Here is a 25839-nt window from a genome sequence, read left to right as displayed (position 1 = left end):
CAATTAATCCTACATTACATGTGCCTTGGGTCTCAACTTGACGATTGAGACAGACCACCCCAACAATTGACAGCACACCAGAGTCGGCCTTAGTAGGATAAATCTCCCCAGACTTATCCAACGGTTGTAAACATTTTAAACCAACACGAATCTCATAAATGTCCAATTTAAGGATATTACATAGAAATACACCACAGAATCATGAATCAAATATATACTTTATTTATTTACAATAAATTCATAATGTACATCATTCTGATTGAAGCTAAAAGCATACAACTGTTTAATAGGCTCACCTTGCCTAATTGTCAAACAATTTTATACTTTATATTATAAAATATTTTTTATTCTTTATTTTTGATATTATAATTATAAGATAGACATGATTAGATTAAAATATTCATTTTTATAAATAAATTTTTTATTATTTTATTATTTACTAGGGTTTAATCAATACAAACATTGCTAAATATTGCATTGAACCCTCAAAGACTTAACCCGAACCAATAAGGTAGAACTTAAAATTTTGTCTAATCAATACATTTTCTTCCATATCTTCTATTTTTTCTTTTCTTATTTTCCTATAACAAAAATAAGGGTTCAACCCTATATTTTTCAAATTTCTTTTTTTTTTCTTTATGTTAGTTTTCTATACTCTAACATGAAATTTATGGTACCTAGAGAGCTACCCTAGGATCTATATTTTTTTATACATCCATTGCCTAGGTGATGTCTAGCCGCCTACTTAGGCAACTAAGAAACAAGGCACCCCCTTGTCGCCTCTTAAAAACTATGGTAAGAAATGATATTTATTTTCTTTGAATTCAGGTATGTGAATATATTCTTGATATTTTTGTAGGATTGCATAAACGAAAAGATTGGCTTTAAAGATTGCATTTAGACGACATTTTTTTATTATATTTTAGCATGTATTTTAGCAAGTTTTCATTGCATTTTAGTAGGCTTTTATTGCTTTTTTAGCATGCTTTTATTGCCTTGTCGGTTCGGGATTAGTTCTACTTCTACCTAGAACTAACCCAAAACTGACCCGTTGACAACCCTAAAAGCAGGTAAATCCTCAATCAATTTGAAAGCAAACCAAACATATACAAGTATGGTAAGAAAGGTAGTTTGGCAGCTTGCATATTACCATAAGTAAATGGCATAGTCTATCATCAAACGTATTAAAATATATGAGCAGTCAACATTCAACAAAAAAAGGATGCAAATTAAGTCAACTACTACAACATACCAAAGCTAGGCAACTCAGTGATGATGGAGTGGACCATTTGAGCCCTATAGGGCTTAGCTCTAGCAAGAAAAACTTTGGCTTTCCTCTCATTTTGACCCAAGTACCCAAACACAGCATTCAAATCTTGAGGGTCAAACCCATCCATGTTCATGACCTCATGCCACAATTCATTGAAGAACTCTTGATCACTTTGAACCGTGAGGGCAGCCGCTATCTTTTTCATTGCCTCATTCATCCTATCAATTGCACTAATGAATTCATCGATAGCTAACAATGATGTAGATGCATCATCATAGATATCAACATCGATTTCATTATCACTATCTTCCTCAACATCTAATTCATTTACAAGTTCAATACCAATTCTAGCCTCTTCACCCATGACCTGGTCAATTCCCAATATCACTTTCATTTCATCATACATCTTCAAGACACGACCCTTTACTTTAAATGCATGAGGATTGGCCTGCATTGTACAGTTCGTGATCACCACCTACTTCACTAAATAATTTTATTATAAGAAAGAATTACATAAATATATGCTAAACCTACCTGTAGATACTGCTCCCAAACCGCAGGATTTGCTTGAATTTGATTTCTTGATTCATTCCATCTGAAGCCACTTGTGCCTAATAACTTCTTAGCTTCTAAATAAATAGGCTTTAAGGTTCGCATCCTACTCTTGATGTGCGGTGTTTTCATCTCAATGCCAAATTGATTAGTCATTTCCTTGCAAACATATGTGTATGCTGATGTTTTGAACCCTTTATCATCTTTGTTGCCCGAGGCAACTTGATTAGCAAGCAACTCAATCAATGCTTTATCCATTGCATCATTCCAACGAACTTGCCGGGTTCTTTTATGCTTGGTTGAGGTAGAGTGAGAAATAGATAGGACATCCTTATCCTTGTGACCATTCTTTTTGCTCCCGATAGATGAAACCACAGTATCCTCTCCAGAAACCATCCCTGAAAATCATTCATCCCATAAATAAACAACAATCATTTCATTAACAAATACAATTTGAATGACACATGCGATGTTGACAAATCTAATTGAAGATGTTAATAATACAACTAACATGTTCAAAAAGGCTAATTAAAGAATACACATGCAATATTATAAACAATGGTTCAATGCACCAACAAATTGCATGCACATAAGTGACAATACCAATGAGGTTATATTAATTAAACACAACCAAATAAGACCAATGCATTTTCCTCCAATCACAAAACATGTTTGATCTGATTTGATCCCTAAATCCCTAGTCTTTGCACTAGGGATTGTAGGAGTGGGTCATCATCTACATTTTCAAGCACATCTACTTTAATATTTTTACCAGTTTGTTGGATATTGATTTAGAGGCACATGACCCTTTAAACAGGCATTTGACAAGGCAAGGTAGGGAGTTGATGGACAATAATACTGGTCCATCATCGTCCCCTTTCATCAATCCTTGACTGGTCGCAAGTCGCTCCTCTAACCAGGTGGCATCTTCGACCTGGGTATGGGTTCCTAGCAACAGAAAATCGGTCTGCTCCCTAGAACAGTGCAACCCGAAGTTTAAGAAGCCATCCTGCAAGCTCCAAATGACGGCTGTAGATGATTTGGACGATTCTAGTGAGGATTCAAGTATTGGTAGCATTCAGGAAAACAATTTTTTTTCTTTGGAAGAGGAGAGTTCCATACTGAGATTCTACTCTTAGAGGAAGATTTATCTAGCAAGGAATTCCAGCCTGACGCTGTACAAGATTCTAGGTTTGTTGTTACTAAATTCACTGATACAAAGGAGGCCGCGGTCAATTACTGAGGTTGTTGGGTCTACCTCTCTCAACAGGGAAGACTCTAGACCAGATTCGCACCAAAAACCAGGAGCCATGTAGGATGGTGTCGACTCCTTCATCTGGACAAAACTTAAATGAATCAAGAAGGAGAACATGGTGAAGGACCTTCTAATAACTTTTGTGGCCTGAGTCCCAGTGCTACGGGCCAATTGCTCTGGTCCAAGGAAAGGGTTCCCAAGTTGGTTCTTACTGGCTTTCAATCTCCTGTTTCAGAGAACCCCCTTGTGCCTCTCAATCCAGGTATTATTGTCAATTCATTTTTTGGTACTGATTGTGTCTCTGCTTGTTGTAGATACTTCTGCTATCGCACCTGTTTCCCAACCAGTTGGAGAAGATGGAAGTGGGGTTGTCAAGAAGGGTGTAAAGGCAGACGGAGGATTGGGGGCTCTCATTAGTTGAAAAGAAGGCTGATAGGATAAGGTGAAGATCTATAATAGAAGTGTGAAGAGAAAAAGAAAAAGATAAGGAAGAAGAGATCAGAAGTGGAAAGACTGATTGGATGTTGAGAGTGATTTAGAATTCAGTGATAGAGGGGAAAGACGGAGAATTCCAAATTAGGAGACAAATAGTCTTAAGGAGTTTTTCTAGAACTGGTTTTATGAAGATTATTAGTTGGAATGTAAGAGGATTGGGGAATGCGAGGAAAAGGCGAGCTATAAAAGATTTGTTGAGAAGAGAAAATCCAGACATTGTCATGCTACAAGAAACAAAAATTTCAGAACTGGAAGGACGGTGGATTTGAAGTATTTGGGGTTCAAGAATTTCAGATGGTCTTGTAGTCCTTGTGGGGCCTCTGGAGGAATTTTGACAATTTGGAAAGATGAGGTGGTGGAATCGGTGGAGGAGCTGATTGGAAGGTATTCAGTTTCTATGAAATTCCGGAACATAGGGGATGGCTTTATCTAGGCTCTCACCAACGTCTATGGTCTAAATAGATATCTGGAAAGGAATGAGATGTGGGAGAAGTTATATGCCATTAGGGGCCTTTGGGAGGGACTGTGGTGTGTGGTTGGGGATTTCAATGTGATTAGGTTCTCCAATGAAACAAATAATCCCAACCAACAGGTAACCTGAAGGAAGTGACTCTATTGCAAGCCCGTTTTACTTGGTCCAACTTTGAAGAAATTCCCAACTGCTCAAAATTGGATAGATTTTTCTTTAATGAAGCTTGGAAATCACATGAAGCAAATTTGGTGTCTAAAGATTTACCTAGAGTCACAATCAGACCACTGTCCTATCAAGTTAGGTTCAGAAACCATTCCAAGAGGCCCCACCCCTTTCAAATTTGAGAACATGTGGCTCACACACCCAGATTTTGTGCAGAAAGTGGAGGGTTGGTGGAGGGAGGGTTTAAGGGGGGTGAAGTGGAAAGGAGTGGGATTTCATAAGAAACTAAAAAGATTGATTGGGACAATGTATGGATATTGAGAAGGCCTATGACCAGGTGGACAGGACATTTTTAATAGAAGTGTTAAGAAGGTATGGGTTTGGGGATAGGTGGTGCAATTGGGTGAGTGGATGTAACCTTTTGTTGTTGTTGTTTTTTTTTTTTTGAAAGGTAAGGTTAAAATTTTATTGATGATGGGAGGAAAATAGATTACAACATCTTCCCGATGAACCTAACTAGGAGAGAAAACAACTTACAATTTAAAGTTTGACTTGGAAGGACTGATTGGGTTCCACACCGGTTTGCTAGGGAAGCCAGTAATGTTGACCTTGCTAAGCTTAGAAGCCAAGGATTTGACTGAATAAGAGCCATCTCCACTCCACTTCCATCTCCATTCATCCTCAAGATTTGTAGACATAACTTGCCTCTATAAAAGTTGTAGCGGCTCTAGCATCTGATCCATTTCCCAATCAAAAAGATTTCGCCTAAAATGAGGAGTCTAGGACACTAAATTCTCAGCCATGTCATAATAGTCAGCAATTGAAACATCTGGGTTAGGAATTGATTAGGTCGTCCAAAACCCACTTCGCTACTTCCGATCTTACATTACAAAGCATTTTTAAGCGAAAGAGGAACTTGAGGGAGATGTTCAATTCTATTGAGTGGAGAGATAGCAAGTAGGCAAAAGAAGCCAATGGTAGAAGGGTTGTAGAGACAACAATGATGCCTTTGACGAGTACATGGTTTACCTACAGTTTATAAAGTTTTATGCATGATTTTATGATGGTTTGTTTGAGTTTCACCCCATTTTTAGTTTAATTTCAGGAAATATTTCAGGGAAACCAATTCAAGAATAAGAAGGCATAAAACAAGAAAAAAAAGAGCAAAAAATAAATTAATTTAGCCCGGCCCAACCAAGAGAGCAATAGAGTATCATTCGGCCCATGTAGCCCATGCTGCACTCTTTGAGAGAACCCAAAGAGAGAGCCTAGCAAGAAAGCTAAATTCGGCCTAGCAAAGAGGAGGCCCATTTCAGCTCAAGAGCAGCCAGATTGCAGCCCAAAATAGCTCAAAACTCAGCTAAGTTGCAGCCCAAAGGGAGATAGGGGCAGCAACTTCTAAAGGCTTCAAGAGAAGAAATGGGGGTAACACTCTAGAAAGTTCAAGAGGAGAGAAGGGCAACCAATTCTAGAAGCTTCAAGAGAGGTCTCTAGACTCCTTGAAAGCCTATTTAAGGAGGTCTCTTGAAGGGGGGAAGGTGTTCAATTGCCTAAGTTCAAGACACTCTAGTCCCTTGGGTTCGAAATTCAAGAAGAAGAGAAGAGAGAGTTAGGCGCAAGAAGAAGGAACTGAGGAGATCCAAGCATCCAAGAGAGAAGAATGTGAGTTCAAAGGAGGGGAAGCTTGATTGAGAGATCTAGGTTACATTTTTACTCAGTTTTTTGTTTTCTTTGAATTCAAATTCAGCTTTAGATCATGTAGTTTGTAGTTTAGAATTTCAGATTTAAATAAACTGTAGTATTCGATTAATCAGATAAGAATTTGCTGGTTTAGTATTAGTAGTTGCTACCTAAATCCTCGAGGAAACGATACTCTACTCATCTCTTTATTACTTGAGTGGCTAGTGCACTTGCTAACTACCCAATAAGCATTGGTTCAACACCTTGCATTCAAGTTGAGAGAATAGGTTAAAATTACAAATTCATGATTCAACAATCAACCCTCTTAGATCATTCGAATAGAGTATGATTCAGCCTTGGTTTGGTGAAACCCCAAGGCAATAAACAACATCTTTCAAGTGCATGTCCATCCTATGCATGAATGATGATTCTTATATCTCTATTAAGAATCTAATCATTCGTGCATGCATTAGATCAAACAATTCAAGGGCATAAATTCATATTGAATTGATCACCAACTGAATTCTGCAAGTTATCTCTAACCTTGCATTCAATTCAGTTCTTGAGTAGCAAATCCGGATTTCTAGAGTCTCTCTCAAGCACTCTAGAAATTCCAAGAGGTTAGAATAGATCAGCCAAGCTGAATAATGAATGTCTGAATTCTTTCTCAATCAATTCAGACATTACAAATCTCAGATTTGAAATTTCAAATCTGGATTTGTAAGAGAACAATTCGGCCCATCAGTTCTACAATCAAGTCTCTAATCAAGAAATATCAAAGCTGAATCTAATCCATTTGAATGATTCAAGAAAACTTAATTACATAATCTGAATTTACAACATTCAATCTCCACTACAGCAAGAAAGAAATAAAGAAAGGAAGAGAAACTACATGATCTAAAGCTGAATTCGAATTCAAAGAAAACAAAAACTGAGTAAGAATGTAACCTAGATCTCTCAATCAAGCTTCCCCTCCTTCAAACTCACATTCTTCTCTCTTGGATGCTTGGATCTCCTCAGCTCCTTCTTGCGCCTAACTCTCTCTTCTCCTCTTCATGAATTTCGAACCCAAGGGACTAGAGTGTCTTGAATTTAGGCAATTGAACACCTTCCCCCCTTCAAGAGACCTCCTTAAATAGGCTTTCAAGGAGTCTAGAGACCTCTCTTGAAGCTTTTAGAATTGGTTGCCCTTCTCTCCTCTTGAACCTTCTAGAGTGCTACCCCCATTTCTTCTCTTGAAGCCTTCAGAAGTTGCCACCCCTATCTCCCTTTTGGCTGCAATTTAGCTGAATTTTGAACTGTTTTGGGATGCAATTTAGGTTGCTCTTGAGCTGAAATGGGCATCCTCTTTGCTGGGCCGAATTAAGCTTTCTTGCTAGGCTCTCTCTTTGGGTTCTCTCAAAGAGTGCAACATGGGCTACATGGGCCGAATGATACTCTATTGCTCTCTTGGCTGGGCCGGGTTAAATTAATTTATTTTTTGCTCTTTTTTTTCTTGTTTTATGCCTTCTTATTCTTGAATTGGTTTCCTTGAAATATTTCCTAAAATTAAATTAAAAATGGGGTGAAACTCAAACAAACCATCATAAAATCATGCATAAAACTTCATAAATTGTAGGTAAACCATGTACTCATCAAATACCCCCACACTTAAGCTTTTGCTTATCCTCAAGCAAAGACATCAGCCATAAACTAATCATCCCCCCCCTTTTATTATCACCATTTACCGGATGAATTTGTAGGAAGAAATTGCATTGAGTGGTCGGGAAACTTTTGTAAGTATTCAGCTCCTATTAACACATGCATAAGAGCCAAGGAAAGAGAGAATATGAGATTCTTCAAGTGCTAGTTTTCACTCCCGTTCAATATGTAGATTAGCTCCTTGACTGCGAAGATTAACCATTACTTTGAACTAGGTTCGAATCTGTAACTGCACCTCATTGAGAGTTCAACTACATTTTGTCCCTTTAGACCTTAGCCGTCACCAATTTTATTTTCTTTTTCTTTTCTCAATTGTTTTCTAGGTGTGAGTGCATTTTATGCTCCATCTCACCCTTTTCTTCTTTTGGTGTGAGTGCATTTTATGCTCTATCTCACACTTTTTTTTTTGGTGTGAGTGCATTTTATGCTCCATCTCACACTAGTCACAAGCTTGAAGCAGATAACAAGATTCATATTCCAAGCTGCTAGTTTTACTATTCAGCTCGGAATAGCGGAGTCAATTTGGCTCTGTCCTTTTTGCAATTGTTGAATCTCATGAATCAGCAATTTAGAAGTGAACTAGCTCGACTGACCATTAAGGATGATATTCCAAGTTGCTAGTTTTACTATTCAGCTCGGAATAGCGGAGTCAATTTGGCTTTGTCCTTTTTGCAATTGTTGAATCTCATGAATCAGCAATTTAGAAGTGAACTAGCTCGACTGACCATTAAGGATGAAATCAAGTGCTTTCATACATATGAAGGTAGTTAGGGCTAGTCATGATGAAAGACATTCAGCCCCCTTAACCTCATGCATGTGCTAAGTTGGATCATTCACAAGAATAAAAACTGATACAAACGTTGGTCTCCCTCAACTCTTTATACTCCCTCTTTAAATTCACCTAATAAACAGCAATGAACTTGGGGGATTTCAGTCTAATTGGTCATGTCATTGCCTGCATGTGTGTGTTGGGGTGATTGAGGTACATGGTTCCAACCCCACACCCTAGCCTCAGCCTAACTCCCCCACACTTAAGATGAACATTGTCCCCAATGTTCCTAGTGTTAGGGAGTAACAATAAATCCAACAAGAACAATACCAAGTGAAAAGAGTGGTGTAGAAGACTTCTTGAAGATTAAATTGTGCAATAGTTCTTTTAGTCGGAAGCCTCTTCTGCTAGAAATCACTCCAAACTAGAAGGAGAAATTAGAAGCTTTATTATTCTAACTAACATCCTAAAAATAATCAAAAACAAGGAAATGCTATAACAGTATGCAAGTCAGACAGTTTATGACTAAGTATCTGAATATTATCATGCTGGAGGGTCACTAGTTATCTAAATAGAGAGTGGATGGTGGGGGCACTGTGCCGCCCACCAAATATGGTTTCAGGCGCTGACCATTTACCTTAAATGTACCTTGAATCGGGTGGGTGACCTCTACAGCCCCATGGGGAAAAACCTGTGTAATTGTGAAAGGTCCAGACCACCGGGATCTCAGCTTACCTAGGAACAGGCGGAGACGGGAATTGTACAATAACACTTGCTGGCCTACATGAAAATCCCGTCTCAGCAAGTTCTTATCATGCCACATTTTAATTCTATCTTTGTAAACCCTGGCATTCTCATAGGCGGCAAGTCTGAATTCATCCATCTCATTCAATTGCAATCGCCTCTTAGCACCTGTGGCCTGTATGCCAAAATTTAAGAATTTTAGTGCCCAATAGGCCTTATGCTCTAACTCGACCGGTAAATGACATGCTTTACCAAAGACCAACCTGTATGGGGATATGCCAAGGGGTGTTTTATATGCAGTTCTATATGCTCATAATGCATCATCCAATTTGATGACCCAATCTTTCCTAGCAGATGCTACGATCTCCTCTAAAATTCTTGAGCTCCCCATTAGCCAACTCAACTTGGCCACTGGTTTGTGGGTGATAGGGGGTAGCCAATTTGTGTTTAATTCCATATTTTTGTATCAGCCGTTCAAATTGGGTGTTGCAGAAATGAGTTCCCCTATCACTAATTATAGCTCGAGGAGTGCCAAATCGAGTGAAAAGCTTTGTTAGGAAATGTACTACCCTCCTAGAGTCATTTGTGGGTAAAGCCATGACTTCCACTCATTTAGACACATAATCAATAGCAACGAGGATATACTTATTCCCAAAAGAATTCGGGAAGGGCCCCATGAAATCTATACCCCAAATCAGGATATTAGAAAGGGGCATTTCATTCTGTCGGGAAATGTTACCCGTTCTTTGGCATTTGTTGCATGTGGACACATACCTATGGGCATCTTTGAATAATGTCGGCCAATAAAAACCTGATTGCAAGACCTTACCTGCGGTGCGGCTAGCTCAGAAATGTCCTCTAGCTTCTCTATCATGGCAAAATCGTAGTACCGATTCCATCTCCTCCTCGGGGACACATCTCCTTATGATTTGATCTGCACATAATTTGTACAAAAAGGGTTCCTCCCACAAATAGTATTTTACATCAGAAAAGAATTTCTTCTTCTATTGATAGGGAAGGATAGAAGGGATGACTTGTGCAGCAAGATAATTTGCAAAATCAGCAAACCAAGGAGATGAATATTCCTGAATGGAGTACAACTGTTCATCTGGAAAATCTTCTCGAATGTTGTTGGTTTTCTCTTCTTTTGACCTTGTCCAACCGGGAGAGATGATCAGCAGCCAGGTTTGCGGTACCCTTCATGTCTCGTATTTCAATGTCAAATTCTTGCAGCAATAGGATCCACCTGATTAGTCTTGGTTTTGAATTTTTCTTGGAAAACAAGTGCCTATGCTGAGGGGTTTACGTACACAATAACTTTGGACAAAATCAGACATGAACGAAACTTATCAAGTGCAAAGATTACCGCTAGTAGCTCTTTTTCAGTTGTGGTGTAATTTAGTTGTGCTCCATTCAAAGTTCTGCTAGCATAGTAAATCGGCTGAAAATGTTTGTTCACTCTTTGTCCTAAAACAGCTCCTACGGTTGAATCACTTGCATCACACATCAATTCAAATGAAAGTGTCCAATCTGATGCTATCATGACGGGTGTATTGATCAACTTGTCTTTCAAAGTGTTGAATGCCTGTAGGCATTCAGCTGAAAATTCAAAAACCACTTCTTTCTGAAGCAAAGTAACAATGGCTTAGCTATCTTTGAAAAATCCTTAATAAATCTTCTATAGAATCCAACATACCTCAAGAAGTTTCTTACAGAATGGACAGAGGATGGGGGTAGCAACTTCTCAATTGTCTCCACTTTAGCTTTGTCAACTTCTATACCCTTCTGTGAAATCTTATGTCCAAGCACTATGCCTTCCTGCACCACAAAATGACACTTTTCCCAGTTCAGCACTAGATGTGTCTCTTCACATCTCCTAAGCACCTATTCCAAATTATTCAAGCATGCATTAAATGAAGAACCAAAAACCGAAAAATTATCCATATAAACCTCGATAAATTTTTCAACCATATCAGAAAATATGGACATCATACACCGTTGAAAGGTTGTTGGGGCATTGCACAATCCAAATGGCATCCTTCGGTATGCAAAGGTACCATAAGGGCAAGTGAAGGTGGTCTTTTCTTGGTCCTCTGGTGCAATTGGGATCTGATTGTACCCTGAATATCCATCAAAGAAACAATAATACTCATGCCCGGCTAGCCTCTCTAACATTTGGTCCATGAATGGGAGAGGAAAGTGGTCTTTACAGGTGGTTTCATTTAATTTTCTATAGTCAATGCATACTCGCCACCCGGTGACAGTTCTAGTCGGGATGAGTTCATTATTTTCATTTGGGACAACGATCATACCCCCTTTCTTGGGCATGACTTGTATGGGACTCACCCAAGAACTGTCAAAGATAGGATAAATGATCCTAGCATCTAAGAGCTTAATGACTTCAGCCTTCACCACCTCTTTCATGTTTGGCTTTAGGCATCTTTGGGGTTGAACCGAGGGCTTGCTGTCCTCTTTCATCAAAATTCTATGTGTGCATATTGATGGGTTAATGCCTTTGATGTCCTCTACCCTCCAAACTAGTGCATTTTTGTGTTCCCGCAACACTCTTAGCAATTTTTCTTTTTGCAATGGGTTCAGCGAAAATTATTACAAGGAGAACTGATGGTTCCTCAAGGAAAGCAAACTCCAAGTAGGGTGGTAATTGCTTCAGTTCATGGGTGGGGGGTTTTTGAGATGACGGCTTACCTGTTGGTACAGGAGTTTTGCCTAAGTTTTCTAATTTGAGAAATCCCTTCCCTTTGAACTGAGGTTTATCATTCAAGTATGCCATCATGAGATTTATTTCCTCATTTTCCCCCATTTCAATTTTTCCTTGTTGTAGGCACGGTTCAAGAGGGTCAGCTAATCTATTCACCTGAAAGCAATCATTAAATAGAGGGTGCATGTTTCATGGCATCAGACATTTTAAAAATTATTTCCTCATCTTGTATCCTAAGGCTGAGTTGTCCTTGTTGGACATCAATCATTGCCTTCCCAGTAGCCAGAAAAGGTCTCCCTAGGATGACAGGGACATCCACATCTTCTTGCATGTCCAATACAATGAAATCAATGGGAAAAATGAACTTATCTACTTTAACCAACACATCTATGATCCCCTTAGGATGCTTAATGGACCTTATCAGCCAACTGCAATGCAACTCTAGTGGGTTGGGGCTCTCTCAATCCCAATTTTTTGAAAACCGAGTATGGCATTAAATTTATGCTAGCTCCCAAATCACATAATGCTTTTTCAATTTTTAAACTACCTATAGTGCAAGGGATAGTGAAACTCCCTAGATCTTTAAGCTTTTGAGGCAACTTGTTAAGAAGGATTGCCGAGCATTCTTCATTTAGAGCAACCGTAGCCACATCTCCCAATTTCCTTTTATTTGCCAATAATTCCTTAAAAAATTTTGCATAGTGGGGCATCTGGGCTAAAGCAACCGTAGCCACATCTCCGAATTCCTTTTCAAGCTTGTGTTGCTTCAGCCGATTAGGAAACGGAGTTGTTAGTGCATTTCTTGTTGCGGTTTAGATTGCTCCTTCTTCTGGTTCTCGGCTTCAAGGGTTGCATTTGCCTTGGGTTCAGCCCTTGCTTTCTTCTCTACTTCTGGAAGCTCCTTACCACTTCTTAAAGTGATAGCTTGCACTTGTTCTCGTGGATTCACCTCTATATTGCTTGGTAATGTGCCCGGTATCCTTGCTGAGATCAATTGCACCAACTGCTTAATCTGATTTTCCAAGTTCTTTATTGAAGCTTCTTGGTTTTGAAACCTAGTTTCAGCACTAGCTATGAGCTTTGTCATCAGCTCCTCTAAGTTGGATTTTTGTTTTGGCTGATGAAAATTTTGGTAGAAGGGATTTGGTGCATGCTGATTCTACCATGATTGGTTCGGGTATCCTTTCCATCCCGGTTGAAAGGCATGATGGTCCTAATATCCTTGCTGCCTTGGAAGGTTGCCGACAAAGTCAACCTGTTCTGTAAACTGCCTAAACTGATTACCAACTTGGCATTCAGTACTGATGTGGCCTCCCCAACACAAATCACATGTCACGGGCTGCACATGCATGGCTGCCATCTGCATCTCGTCTAATTTCTTGTTGAGTGCACCAATTTGAGCAGATAGAGCCGTGTATGAGTCAACATTATGAAGACCATGCTGTTTTCTTGCTTGTGTTCTTTCTGAATGCCATTGATAATTATTGGCTGCTATCTCTATGAGTGCATGGGCCACTTCAGGGGTCTTATTATTGATGGAGCCCCCGGATGCTACATCTAGGATGGTCTTATTTGAATCGGTTAGACTATTGTAAAAGGTCTGCACTTGCAGCCATATCGAAAGGTCATGATGAGGAACCTTCCTCAGTAGCTCCTTATAACATTCCCATGACTCATAGAGAGATTCTCCCTCTTGTTGGAAGAAAGTGGTAATGTCATTTCTCATTTTTGATGTTTTCAAGGGAGGGAAATATTTAGAAAGGAATCGGCCAACCATCTCATCCCAAGTGGCTATAGATCCGGCTGGTAATGAATTTAGCCAAGCCTTGGCCTTATCTTTCAATGATAAAGGGAATAACCTCAACCTTATAGCATCATCACTTACCCCATTATGTTTGAAGGTGTCACAAATTTCTATGAAATTGGCTATATGGGAATTTGGATCTTTGTGAGCCATACCACAGAATTGAACTGTGTTTTGAATCATTTGAATTATGGCTGGCTTGATTTCAAAGTTATTAGCAACAATGGCCGGTCTTATAATGCTTGAAGCAGCCCCAGTTAGGGTGGGCTTGGCATAGTCCATCATGGTTCTAGGTTCAGCCATCTCTTCTATTTCCGGTCTAACTTGTCTAACAGCTCTTAGGCGGATACGGAGAGTCCTTTCAATCTCCGGATCGTAAAGAATTTCCTCCAGTTCAGGTATGCTTGTCATAAACTATAGAAGTCGAAGCAATAAAAAGACTAGCATACACAAAAGAATATGAGTAATTTAATCAATCAATGATCCTACTCTAACTGAAATGTACAAGGCAACTATTTAGAATACAAAATTCCAATCCTAATATCAATAAGTAGATCTGAAATCTACTGCAACCAAATGAAATAGGACTGGAATCAAGAGCTTTAAACTTCTTTTAGTTCCAACTTGTATGTCTTGCATGCAACCATTAATTACAAGGACCTAAAATCAGATCTCAAATCTTAGCTACTGAGAACAGTCATATTCAGATCTGAGTTCATACCACTAACCTTATTGAGTACAGATGTTGTGTGCATGGTTTTTACACATTCAAATCTGAATTTAATGAGGGTGCATGCATAAATCATTTACACATTCAGATCTGCAATCTTAAATTTCAGCATCTACTGCAATTTACAAATTTCTTTCTCCTTGTACCGATCTGTTCTTATTGCTGAAATCTGATGATATACTATTGCCATTCAATGTACAGGTCTGAAATCAGTAGCTAGAACAACTGTGTTTAGGTCTGAAATGTGATTTCAGCAGTGAGAGTGAGTGTATACAGATCTGAAATCAGTGGTTATACTATGCGTGGTAGTAAAGTTCAGATCTATATATACCGAAATCAGATCTGTCATAACTTGCTTTCAATTCTGATTTAATAGGACCTGTTAAATCTCTGAATTGAAGTAGGTTTCAGAGGTGAATATAGATCTGAAACTCAACAAGTTATAACAAATATGATTCGATATGTGCTCAGATCTGAATCACCTTATTTTCATAAGCTATGCAGACCAAAAAGAGCAAAAGCTATAGCAATAATGAGTTCAGATCTGATCTCTAGATCTGAACTGCACTCTTTTGAGTAGTAGCTACTCAATCTAAAATCAATGGTTATTGTGAGGTTTTACAGCAGCTACTTGATGCTAGGTCAGGGCTGATATGGAAATTCAGCAAGGAGTGCAAGTGTATACAGATCTGAAATCAGTGGTTATGTCTAGTAGCAAAGTTTCAGGTCTGTATATCAGGTCTGTTCTAACTTGCTTCCCATAAGACCTGCTAAATCTCCAAATTGATGTGGGCTTCAGATCTGAAATCATGGTGAATACAAGTCTGATTTCAGATCTGAAACTCAGAATTGAGAGCACCAAGTTAGAACAAAAATGCTTTGTTATGTGTTCAGATCTGATTGCAAAAGTGATAAGCAGTGTGATCAGATCTGAACTACAAAATATGAAAGCAATAATAGCAATAAGTTCAGGTCTGAATTCTATAAATCACAGTTAATGCAATCAGAACTGTAATAGCCGCCTATGCATCATTCAGCCATAAGAATTTTTTTTTTCTTTTGAGATAATAGAACCAGAAATTTACTACATTAACTAAAACTGAAACTAAAATCAAAGATGAAGCAATCAAGCATTAAAAAAGAAAACCGGCTCCATCAATGAAAGCTATTGCATTCAAATCTGAAATCTAAGATGCACAATTGGAAACCAGCAGCCTTCATTTTGGAATAACATTGTATATATTCTTAAGGTATGCAGCCCTCTTGTTTGTGTCTTACGCTTGGTAGATCGTGAAAACAAGCCAGCTATGGGTTACATCTATGAGGCTGTTAATAGAGCAAAGGAAGCAATTCAGAAGGCATTTTATGGTAAAAGGGAAAAGATATCAGAGATTTTTGAGATTATTGATAGGAGATGGGATTGTCAGCTCCACCAACCATTGCAAGCAGTTGGTTTCTAATTTAAACCCTCAATTTTATTATGATGATGCGAAAAGAATTGATTCAGATGAAGAGATTATAAATGGCCTTTATAAAGTAATCCAGATGTTTGAAAGTGACACGAACAAGTTGAATACAATCATTGATGAATTATCAAGGTATAAGAATGCAGAAGATATTTTTGGTAATAACATGGCTATTTGGTAGAGAAAGATAAAAGCACCAGGTAAATATTCATAATTTCATATATAGTCAATTAATATTTGTGTTTAGTTATTTTAATAATTACTATTTTTATTTAGTAAATTTGCTCATTTAGTTAATCTTTATATTTTTCAACTGATTGGTGGAAACAAAAAATTGCTATCAAAATTCTTAGTTTAACATGCACGCTCCGATATTTAATGAAAAATCTTTTCCTATCGATACGGACTCGGGCTTGAAACAAGAAGAGGGAATTTAGTGACGGTGCATCTGGTTGCGAGTAGAATTGGAGTGTGTTTGAGCATGTATGTCTTTAATAAATTTACTTGTGTAATTTATCTCATTTATATTTTACATTTAATTTTCAAATATTTTAGTAATTCAATGTTATTTTATGAATTCACAAATTCATACCAAAATGAGGAATCGCTTGGATCAAAAGCGATTAAATGATTTGGTGTTTATTAAGTTCAACCAGATGCTGAAAGAGAGTTTTGATTCACGCAGTTACACCGATCCCATCTCTCTAAAAGATATTGATGAAAGTAATGAGTGGTTATTGGGAGAGATGGATGGGGTTGAAGATGATTTGGTATTTGATGATGGTGATTAATTGACATGGGGAGATGTTGCTCGTGCTTCTGGAGTTGAAGAGCCACTAAGATATACAAGATTTAGAGGGTCAAGCTCAACTTCACAGTTACGAGCCAAGTGGCCCAAGGTAATCAATTCCAGAAGACCTAGCACATCAAATTCCCAACTTCATTTGGAAGATGAAGATGAATTTGACATAGAAGAAGAAACAGAAGAAGAGAATATCGATGATTACAAATCTGATGAGTATGAAGATGATAGGGATTTCCCAAATGATGAGGGAAATGATGAGGAAGAATGAATGCTTGAATCTTGAGGAAAAAAGAATCAAGAATGGGTGAATGGAGTCAATGGACATATGAGAATATATGATTTTGAGATTTTGTATAGGTAGTAAACTTGCTTTTTGTATAGGTTATGCTTTGTGAACAATGATTGATGAAAGAACCTTTTTTTATATTAGAAAAATAGATATTGCATATTTAAATAGTTAATATATAGCTTGTTTTTTGAAATATTTTTCAAATCTGATTCCTTACTTGCTTATTACAATAAATGATTAATTTTTATATTGATTTTGTTACATGTGAGTGTAATGGTGTGGGCCATGGAGAGGATACTGATACCAAGAGGTAAGTGTCTTTTAAGTGCTAACTTCATTAATGTTGATTATCTAATGTTGTATAGGACCATAGGTTGTGCTCATATGCCATATACTTGTATACTTTAATTCTTTGAAGTGTTAACTTCATTAATGTTGATTTCTTAATAACTTAAAATAAGAATAAAAACTAGGCCCAACTCAATACTCCCCAGTTGGGAGTAAATGTCACACATTTCCAACTTGCATAGATCATGCTCCAGCTTGTTCTTTGCAACACCTTTTGTGAGAACATCAATGAGCTGCAGATCGGAAGCAATGTATGGAAGACAAACTTCTCCAAAAGTTGCTCTTTCTCTGATAAAATGTCTATCCACTTCAATGTGTTTAGTTCAGTCATGCTAGACTGGGTTATGGGCAATGTTAATTGCTGCCTGGTTATCACAGTACAACATCATAGGTTCTTCTACCTGTACACCAATTTCTTCTAATAGAGAACCGATCCAGAGAAGTTTTGAAACTCCATGTGCCATGGCCCTGTATTCAGCTTTAGCACTTGATCTTGCCACCATTTGTTTCTTACTCTTCCACGAGACAAGGTTACCCCCAACAAGGGTGCACACTCCTAAAGTTGATCTCCTGTCATCAAGGCATCCTACCTAATCTGCATCTGTATAAGCCTCTAGTTTCAATTGTCCATGATCAGTAAAGAATATGCCTCTACCCGAGTGTCCCTTCAGTTAAGCAAGAATCCTGTCAACTGCCTCCCAATGCTGGACTCGTAGAGCATGCATGTATTGACTTACCACATTTATTGCATAGGAAATGTATGGTCTTGTCACACACAAGTATAGCATCCGACCCACAAGTCTCTGATATTTCCCAATGTCATTTATTGGCTCACCTTCTGATGCATTGATTCTATGGTTCTGATCAATAAGGGTATTGATTGCCTTCGTTCCAAGCTTCCCTGTCTCTTGAAGAAGATCCAAGACATACTTTATTTGAGAGATAAAAATTCCATGTTTTGATCTTGCAACTTCAATGCCTAAGAAGTATCTCAGTTCTCCAAGATTCTTAATTTCAAATTCTTTATGTAGATTCCTTTTTAGACAATCAATCTCACTTAGGTCATTCCCCGTGACAACAATATCATCCACATAAACAATTAGGACTGACACCAAAGATCCCCTTCGCTTCACAAACAAGGTATGATCGGCTTAAGTCTAAGTGTAGTCAAAAGCAATTAAGGCCTTTTTGAATCTGTCAAACCATACTCTAGTAGATTGTTTCAAGCCATAAAGTGACTTCTTAAGCCTATATACCTTTCCCTTTTTAGCATCACTGTAGAAGCCAACAGGAAGATCAATATACACTTCCTCTTGCAGATCCCCATTTGTGAAAGCATTCTTCACATCAAGTTGAAACAAGGACCAAGAGTATGAGGCAGCAAGAGAAATAAGTATCTGAATAGAGGTCATCTTTACAACTAGTGCAAAGGTCTCTAAGTAATCAATGCCATAGGTCTGTGTGTACTCTTTTGCAACAAGTCTTGCCTTGTACCTTTCTATACTTCCATCTGCCTTATATTTTACTGTGTAAACCCATCTGCATCCAACTGCCTCCTTGCCCTCTAGTAGATCCACAATGTCCCATGTCTGATTCTTAATCAAAGCTACCATCTCTTCCTGCATGGTTGTCTTCCACTCAGGTTTGGAGAGAGCCTCATTAACACCCTTGGGTATAGACACAAAATCGAGAGAGGAAAGAAAAGCACAGTAGGAAGGAGAAGGTCCACTGTAGGATAAGTACTGTGAAATATAATGAGCAGTACACTTTCTCTTCCCTTTTTTGAGAGCAATAGGAAGATCGAGGTTATCTGTAATAGGATTAGTAGAATCAATGAGAACTGAAACAGTAGAGGGACCAAGAAGAATATCTGAATCCATGTCAACTGAATCTGGAGTCTCCAAGGAACCAATAGGAAGTGACGTGAGTTTTGCTATAGTGGAATCAACTTCTTTGTAAAGTCTTTGTCGTAAGTAATGTTGAAAAGCAGAACGCAAAAGAGGTGGTAAGGTAGGTGACACAGGAGTGGACACAGGGACTGGAACTAGGAGAGGAATAGATTACTGACTTACTTCACCAAAACACTCCCCCTGAGAAGGATTCTTTGAGAAGAAGTATGTGAATTCAAAAAAGGTGACATCCGTGGTAACATACCGACTCCCAGAGATTGGATCATAGCAGTAGTACCCTTTCTGATTTTCTGCATATCCAAGGAAAACACACTTCTTTGCCTTGGGATCAAGCTTCGAGCGGTGAGGACCAAGGATATGTGCAAAGCAGACACATCCAAACACCTTGAGAGGAATATGAAACATTTCCCCCTCAGAAAAAAGGAGACTGAATGGGATGTTGAATCCAAATATACGAGAGGGCACCCTGTTAATTAAATATATTGCTGTGAGAACTGCATCACCCCAAAACCGAATTGGAACTGTAGATGTGATTATCATGCTTCTTGCAATCTCAACAATGTGTCTGTTCTTCCTTTCTGCTGTGGACTATAGGGACACCTGCTCTGATGGACAACACCATATTCTAATAGATATGAGGCAAGGTGTTTTTCAAAATATTCCCTAGCATTGTCTGATTTGAACACCTTTATTCTTGTTCCAAACTATATTAGCACCATCTGATGAAATTGTCTCACCAAGGGTGGTACTTCATCGCAGGATCTCATCAGGTAAATCCAAGAGTATTGTGAGAAATCACCTACAAATAAGAGAAAATATCAATAACCTCCCATAGAATGAACAATGTAAGGTCCCCACACATCAGAATGAATAACATCAAAAAAGAATAACACCTTTTATTACTAGGTTTAAATGAATGTCTACAATGCTTTCCAAGTTGACAACTTTCACACTCCAAACTTGACAAACTAATAGAATCAAAAAGTTTTGGAAACAAAAGACTCAAAGAAGAAAAAAGTAAATAGCCCAAACGATTATGCCAAAGCATAATTTAACCCACAGACCCTGACTCACTATCCCTGCTGACATGACTCTAATGAGGAGGAAGCACATCCAGGAGGTAGATCCCATTCACTTCACAACCACTCCCAATCGTCCTCTTTGAATCCAGATCCTACAAAATACAATGGCCAGGAGAAAAAATTACTGAGTAGTTCAGGTTCTTAATCAAACTACCAACAAATAACAAATTAGTGCTCAATCTGGTAACATGAAGGACAAAGGGTAGAGAAATAGAATACTAATCTTAAAATATCCCTTCCCAGCAATGGGAGCATGAGATCCATCAACTGTGAAAACCCTATCTCTACCAGAACAGAGCTGGTAAGAAGAAAAAATAGTAGAGCTATGGGTCATGTGCTTTGAGGCTCCAGAATCTATAATCCAAGGAAGTCCCTCCTTACTTGAAGTAGAAACAAAATTTGCAGTGACGTGTGAACTACCTGTGTGAGCAAAGGAAGTAGAGTGGACTCCACCAGTACCACCTGTACTTTGTTGTCCGCTTGCTGCTGAACTGGAATTGGTTGTATCTCGCTGGTTCAGAAGTTGCCCATACCTCTCAAGTTTCGCCCTTACTGCAGCAGCTGCAACAGACTCCAGAGCAACTATAGTAGGAGGGACTAGAATGTCACCAATAACTTCCATGTGAGCATTTCCCTTCTTATTTTTCAATCTAGTCGGCACAAGATGTGGGTGAAGCTTCTAGTAAGTATCTCGTGTGTTTAGGCTTCTTACAGTAGTCACAAATCAAATCTCTTTTATCTTCCTTCTTGATTTCACTACCACCCCGATCTCCACTTTGTTTAGGTTCCACAGTATTCACCATGGCAAACTGATCAGAAACAGGATTTTTCATCATCACATCTCTCCTGCTCTCCTTCCCCAACACAAAGGCATATGCCTGGGATAGAGTAACACTGTCCCTGAAAAGAAGATGTTGTCTTGCAATATCATACTCAGGATTAAGGCTAGCAAGAAATTCAAACACCCTATACTTCTCTAGATGTTTCTGATAGGTAGTTGCATCCTTAATGGTTTCCCAAGCAGATGTCTCTGAATGGTCAATCTCCTGCCACAGGGTTTTAGGGGCTGAAAATAGGCTGCAACAGGTCTATCTCACTACCTTGTAGAAATAATCTGATTTCTCAGTTGATAAGCCCTAGCAACATTCTCCCTCTGTGAATAGGTTTCAGCAACCCCATCTCATATTTCCTTAGCTGTATTTGCCCATTAAAAATTTTTACTTATATGGGGCAACATGGAATTACACAACCAAGTCATCACCATATAATTCTCCTATACCCACTGGGAGTTGCTAGTTTCGGGTTTCACTTCTTCACCAGTGATATACACTAATTTCCCACGAGCACCAATGGCTATCTTTGCAAATTGTGACCATTCTAAGTAATTTGCACCATTCAACCTAACTGTAGTAATGGTTCCAATCCCGAAAAGGTCTCCATCACCTCCTCTCACTGGTCCCATTTCACTCCTAGGCTTATTTTCAACTCCATAACCCTCCATGCTTCTCAAAAAGTGTAAAGAAAATAACTGAAATATGCAAGAAGATCAAACGAAACACTTTTGGAACCAACAACACTTTTCTGTTGTCCTAGACAGTCTTCCCACAAAAGATTCATTTTTTGCGAGACGGGAGAAGAGAGAGAAGAGGCAGCCTCTCTCTCTCTAGAAGCCTCCAAATCATGCAAAACTTGAACCGCCCCTTACAGAAAACTCCAAGGAAGCCTAAAAAATTAGGGTGCCACTTCCTAGGTCAAAATTGAAGAGTCCAACAGAAATAGAACTCTCCTCCTTTCTCTAGTTTTTCCTGATTTTGATGAAAAACCCTAGACCAACTACAGGGCAAACAGATCCACCAAAAAATCCAAAAATTGGGCTTACCTGAGATCTTCAATCAGCCTCTTAAATCACCATGCAGTCGGCCGATCTAGGGCTGCATGAGATTTAGTTGAATTTCTTGTGAAGGGAAAGAGGAAGATGAAGATTTCAACAATAGAGAAGAAAAGGGGAGGAGAAAAGAGTAGAAAGTCAACTAGGATTCTTAGATAAACCCTAGCCGCCAACCCCTCATTATAATTTATACTTGACTTAAAGGATGAGATATTACAAGGATGCCCTTAGTAGGGCGGCTACTAATGTAGTTGAACAGTCACAACTTAAAAACATAAACTAATGGGCCTAAATCCCAACAACTTCCTAATTAAATAACTTAAAATAAGAATAAAAACAACTAGGCCCAACTCAACAAATCTAAGTATCTAATTCTAACCAATTGAGCTAATAATTAAGTAATTAACTTTGTTTTTTGATATTTTCCTGATTTCTTAGAATTTCTACATGTTTTTTTCTATTTTTTCTATTTTTTAGTTTCTTTTTTAATTTTGTGCACCTTCTTTAAAAAGGTGTGTGCCTCACCTTGCACCTTAAACCTCAGGCGCATTTGAAACCTGTCGTTTTTTGTGCGCCTTTCGCTTTTAAAACATTGGGTGGGAGATAGTTAGCAGAAGTAAGGAAGGAGGGGGTATGGGATTAGGAAACCTAGTTCTTAAGAATGAAGCTTTACTAGGGAAGTGGCTGTTGAGATGGCCTTTTGAGAGAGAGAGAGAGAGAGAGAGAGAGAGAGAGAGAGAAAGAATGATAGGGATGTTGGGGTATCTCGATGGACGACTCTTAGAACACCCTGGAAGGCTATACATGGGATTGTTCCCCAATTCCTCAAGTTGGTCCGGTATGATGTCTACTTTGGAAATAATGTTCTTTTTTGGGAAGATATTTGGGTGGGCAACCTCTTTAAAGACCTTTTCCCCTCTCTTTACTCTCTTTCCCTTTATGCAAAAAGGCAATTCCTAAGTTTATTCCTTCCCCAATTTCTCCTTTGGCTTTAAATTGGAGGTTTGGCTTCCGAAAAGGGCTACAGGATGATGAATTTGCTTGTGTTTCTGAACTTTTGTTATCACTTGAGTCTATTTGCTTGGGTCCCCTCAAACTTAAGATTTTTGTCCAATGAGATCAAGGATTCAAGTAAAATTAATCATTTTCCATAAGCAAATACACTAACCCACCTCCTCCACCAACTCTTTGCTTAGTTATTAGATCAAATCATAGCTTCTAAACAAATATTAAATGACAATCAGACCCAGATGTGTGCCATGCCACCAACAATAACCGTGTTGTACTTCATATTTAAGCAAGAAGCCATAGATCCACCAGAGATGAAGCTCCGTAGAAATCCTGGGTCCCCACCATATACAACACTAAGTAGTAGAGTGGGACCATTTGTCACCAAAAGTGAAAGAATAATAGATGCCATTGTCATCTAAAGAATTGACTAATGCCCTTCACATACACTCAATGTTTTCAAAAAATATCATTTTGATCAGATCTGCTGATACTGTGAAATGTGTGAACTGAGCAAAATATCAAGACATTGCATTTTCAAAAGAAGAATAGTTTGATTTGATTTATATAGTTATATACATTATAGTATATATAGTTAGCATAAATAAGTAATATGGAAAGATTGGTGTACAGCATTTCAGTTACAAGGAACAAAAAATTCAGTAGGGCAATGTTAGTTTTATAGAAAACAAGAGAGAAACAAAATTTTGCTAAGAACTTTCCCTCAACTTTCTGTTTTTCTCTTATTTCTATCAAACCAAACATAGCCTTAGCTTCAAGAATGAAGAAACTAAGTTGGACTCTTTCTGTTTGGACAGATTCGCAGCCAATCCAGCAGATAATTGTCACAAACTCTACAACTTCAGGAAGAACTAGGGGGTGTTCTAATCCTGTGGTTATTTTCCTTGGGATTCTCCCTTGGCCTAGCTAACTTGTTATCTATCAATCAATAATCCTAGATTCCCTACAGTCTCTGCTGTTAGTTACAGTTACTAATGCCCGTTCGTTAACGTTAATGCAGTATTCTCCTATGCCCTACAGCAGCACACGAGGGTGACCAAAATGCCTTCCTGGGCTGAAGTATTATAGTTTTAGCATGGCGGCATTTCTTTTTCTGCAGTATCCAAAAGCTAGACAACTTTCAATTGTTAGTGAGTACTCGAAGCAACCTATTCAATTTACTCTTTCTTTCTCTTTTTCTTTTTATTTGGCCTTTGCAAACATGAAGGCAACAGACACTAAGCCTTTGCTCGTTCACACACATATACACCCTGTCCTAATTAAAGAAAACTAAGCACACCGCCAAACAAAATACAAACATGCTGACCTTGAATTCAGAACTGAAACTAAGCAAACATTGATATCTTGATTTTCAAAGCCAAAAACCAAAAGGAATTCTATCAGGACGACATTATTCAGATTCAGACTTCAGTTTTAATAATTAGAGAACTATAATAAAATTATTTTCGCACGTAGAAAAACAGTCAATGGTATGACGAAAACCTCTTGATATAAAAAAGAGTAGGCCTAAAACAGGCAAAAACCAGAGCTCATGTTCAAATTAATGCACATTTGTTTCTAGAACTAAAAATCTGAGTCCTCTAACACAAATTCAATCAAAAGAAAAAAAAAATCATGCAAAACAATAGGAAGAGAAGGACGTGGTTGAGAAAAGGGAACAACCTTCTCGGGTCTGAAAAAGGAGGGTAAGGTAGGAACCAGAAATGCAACCGACGGAGGGTTTTGTTGAGATGCTCCGACTGCTACGATGGCTTCAGAGAACAGGGTCGAATCTCCCTCTGACAGGATATGCGACCTAAAAACTAAAAAACAAAAATCATAATCCACTGAAGGGCGGCTGTATTGCGTGATAGGAAGCAAACATACACGCATATAAGTAGATCGGAGGTAGTACAAGCTTGTGGGCAAGAACAGAGGTTACCGTTGGTATGGAGTTCCGCTGAGGAAGAAGAAAGCAACCGGCGGCTCAGATCTCCCGGAGTTTGCAGTTCGGAAGAAGTCGTTGTCCTCTCTCTCTGAGGGGTTATGCAGAAAACGATATAATTCGGTTGAGAATAATAGCAACTTATTTTCGATGTAAACCCTCCCACGTTTACATATTTGCATCGAATGTTGATAGAGTTTCACGCTCTTACCAAACGGGCGCAAACCTGAACCGGAGAGCATATTCGCAACGGTTCGAAGTTTGCACTCTTACAAAACGCAGCCTGAACAACAGGTCAAATGCAGTGGAGTATGATCTCAGCGCAAAAGGTCAAGCCCAAAGCACTCAACAACAACGGTGATTTTGTTTCAGCGTCGTTGCGGAGGCCGAGATGCAAAAGGCTGATAAATTTTACAAACGCTGGAATCCTACCTGTGATTTGATCATCGGCAACGTTCGAGATGGCACGCAGGAAACTCTCCAGCGATTCCCTTGCAGTCGGAACTAATGAGAGTAGTTGGCGTTTGGCGACACGATTGAGATTATGGACGGCCAGAGAGACGGTGCCGCTGCCGACCATGTAACCGGAGAGAGAGACTGAGGAGTTCCGGGAAATAGATAGGAGTTCGAGAGAGATAGAGAGAGAGAAAGAGAGAAAGAGACGTGTCGGTAGCCAAGGAGCTACTTTTGACGTGACCTGATTTGTTGTGGACTCGCTGGGAAATACCGGTGAGTTCAAAAGCAG

The 25839-nt window shown here is 38.7% G+C and overlaps 1 protein-coding gene and 1 non-coding gene across 17 annotated transcripts; one reads left to right on the top strand and one right to left on the bottom strand.

Moving 5' to 3' along the window:
• Positions 1 to 1113: 1113 nt before the first annotated feature.
• LOC148866222 (uncharacterized) lies at positions 1114 to 25767 on the bottom strand. 16 transcript variants are annotated; one of them, XM_088979385.1, is made up of 7 exons: positions 25527 to 25682; positions 25092 to 25185; positions 24833 to 24972; positions 10797 to 10918; positions 10467 to 10699; positions 1805 to 2220; positions 1114 to 1718 (listed from the first exon to the last, which is right to left on the bottom strand). In XM_088979385.1, exons 6-7 carry the CDS (start codon positions 2216 to 2218, stop codon positions 1242 to 1244), a joined length of 891 nt encoding a protein of 296 aa, XP_088835511.1. In that variant the 5' UTR covers positions 2219 to 2220; positions 10467 to 10699; positions 10797 to 10918; positions 24833 to 24972; positions 25092 to 25185; positions 25527 to 25682; the 3' UTR covers positions 1114 to 1241. The 16 variants fall into 16 exon arrangements, 15 of the variants coding, with proteins under 15 accessions (XP_088835511.1, XP_088835509.1, XP_088835513.1 ...); XR_016110227.1 differs by lacking the exon at positions 10467 to 10699 and having other exon boundaries at positions 24833 to 24965; positions 25527 to 25767; XM_088979383.1 differs by lacking the exons at positions 10467 to 10699; positions 10797 to 10918 and adding an exon at positions 25306 to 25377 and having other exon boundaries at positions 25527 to 25755.
• LOC148866223 (small nucleolar RNA R71) lies at positions 13442 to 13548 on the top strand. Its single transcript, XR_016112119.1, has one exon. It is a non-coding gene; the product is annotated as a small nucleolar RNA R71 (small nucleolar RNA).
• Positions 25768 to 25839: the final 72 nt, after the last annotated feature.

Source organism: Nelumbo lutea, chromosome 3 (assembly GCF_056320005.1).
Source record: "Nelumbo lutea isolate HS-2025 chromosome 3, American lotus-T2T, whole genome shotgun sequence".
Lineage (NCBI taxonomy): Eukaryota > Viridiplantae > Streptophyta > Magnoliopsida > Proteales > Nelumbonaceae > Nelumbo > Nelumbo lutea.
This window is presented reverse-complemented; position numbering and strand designations above follow the sequence as displayed.

Bases quoted from the DNA above. Each gene is read 5' to 3' on its own strand.
- LOC148866222 (XM_088979378.1), bottom strand. The intron at 25,186-25,305 runs GTAAGAGCGTGA...ATAACCCCTCAG, and splicing joins TTCAGGTTTGCGCCCGTTTG to AGAGAGAGGACAACGACTTC. The intron at 1,719-1,804 runs GTAGGTTTAGCA...TGTACAATGCAG, and splicing joins TTTGGGAGCAGTATCTACAG to GCCAATCCTCATGCATTTAA.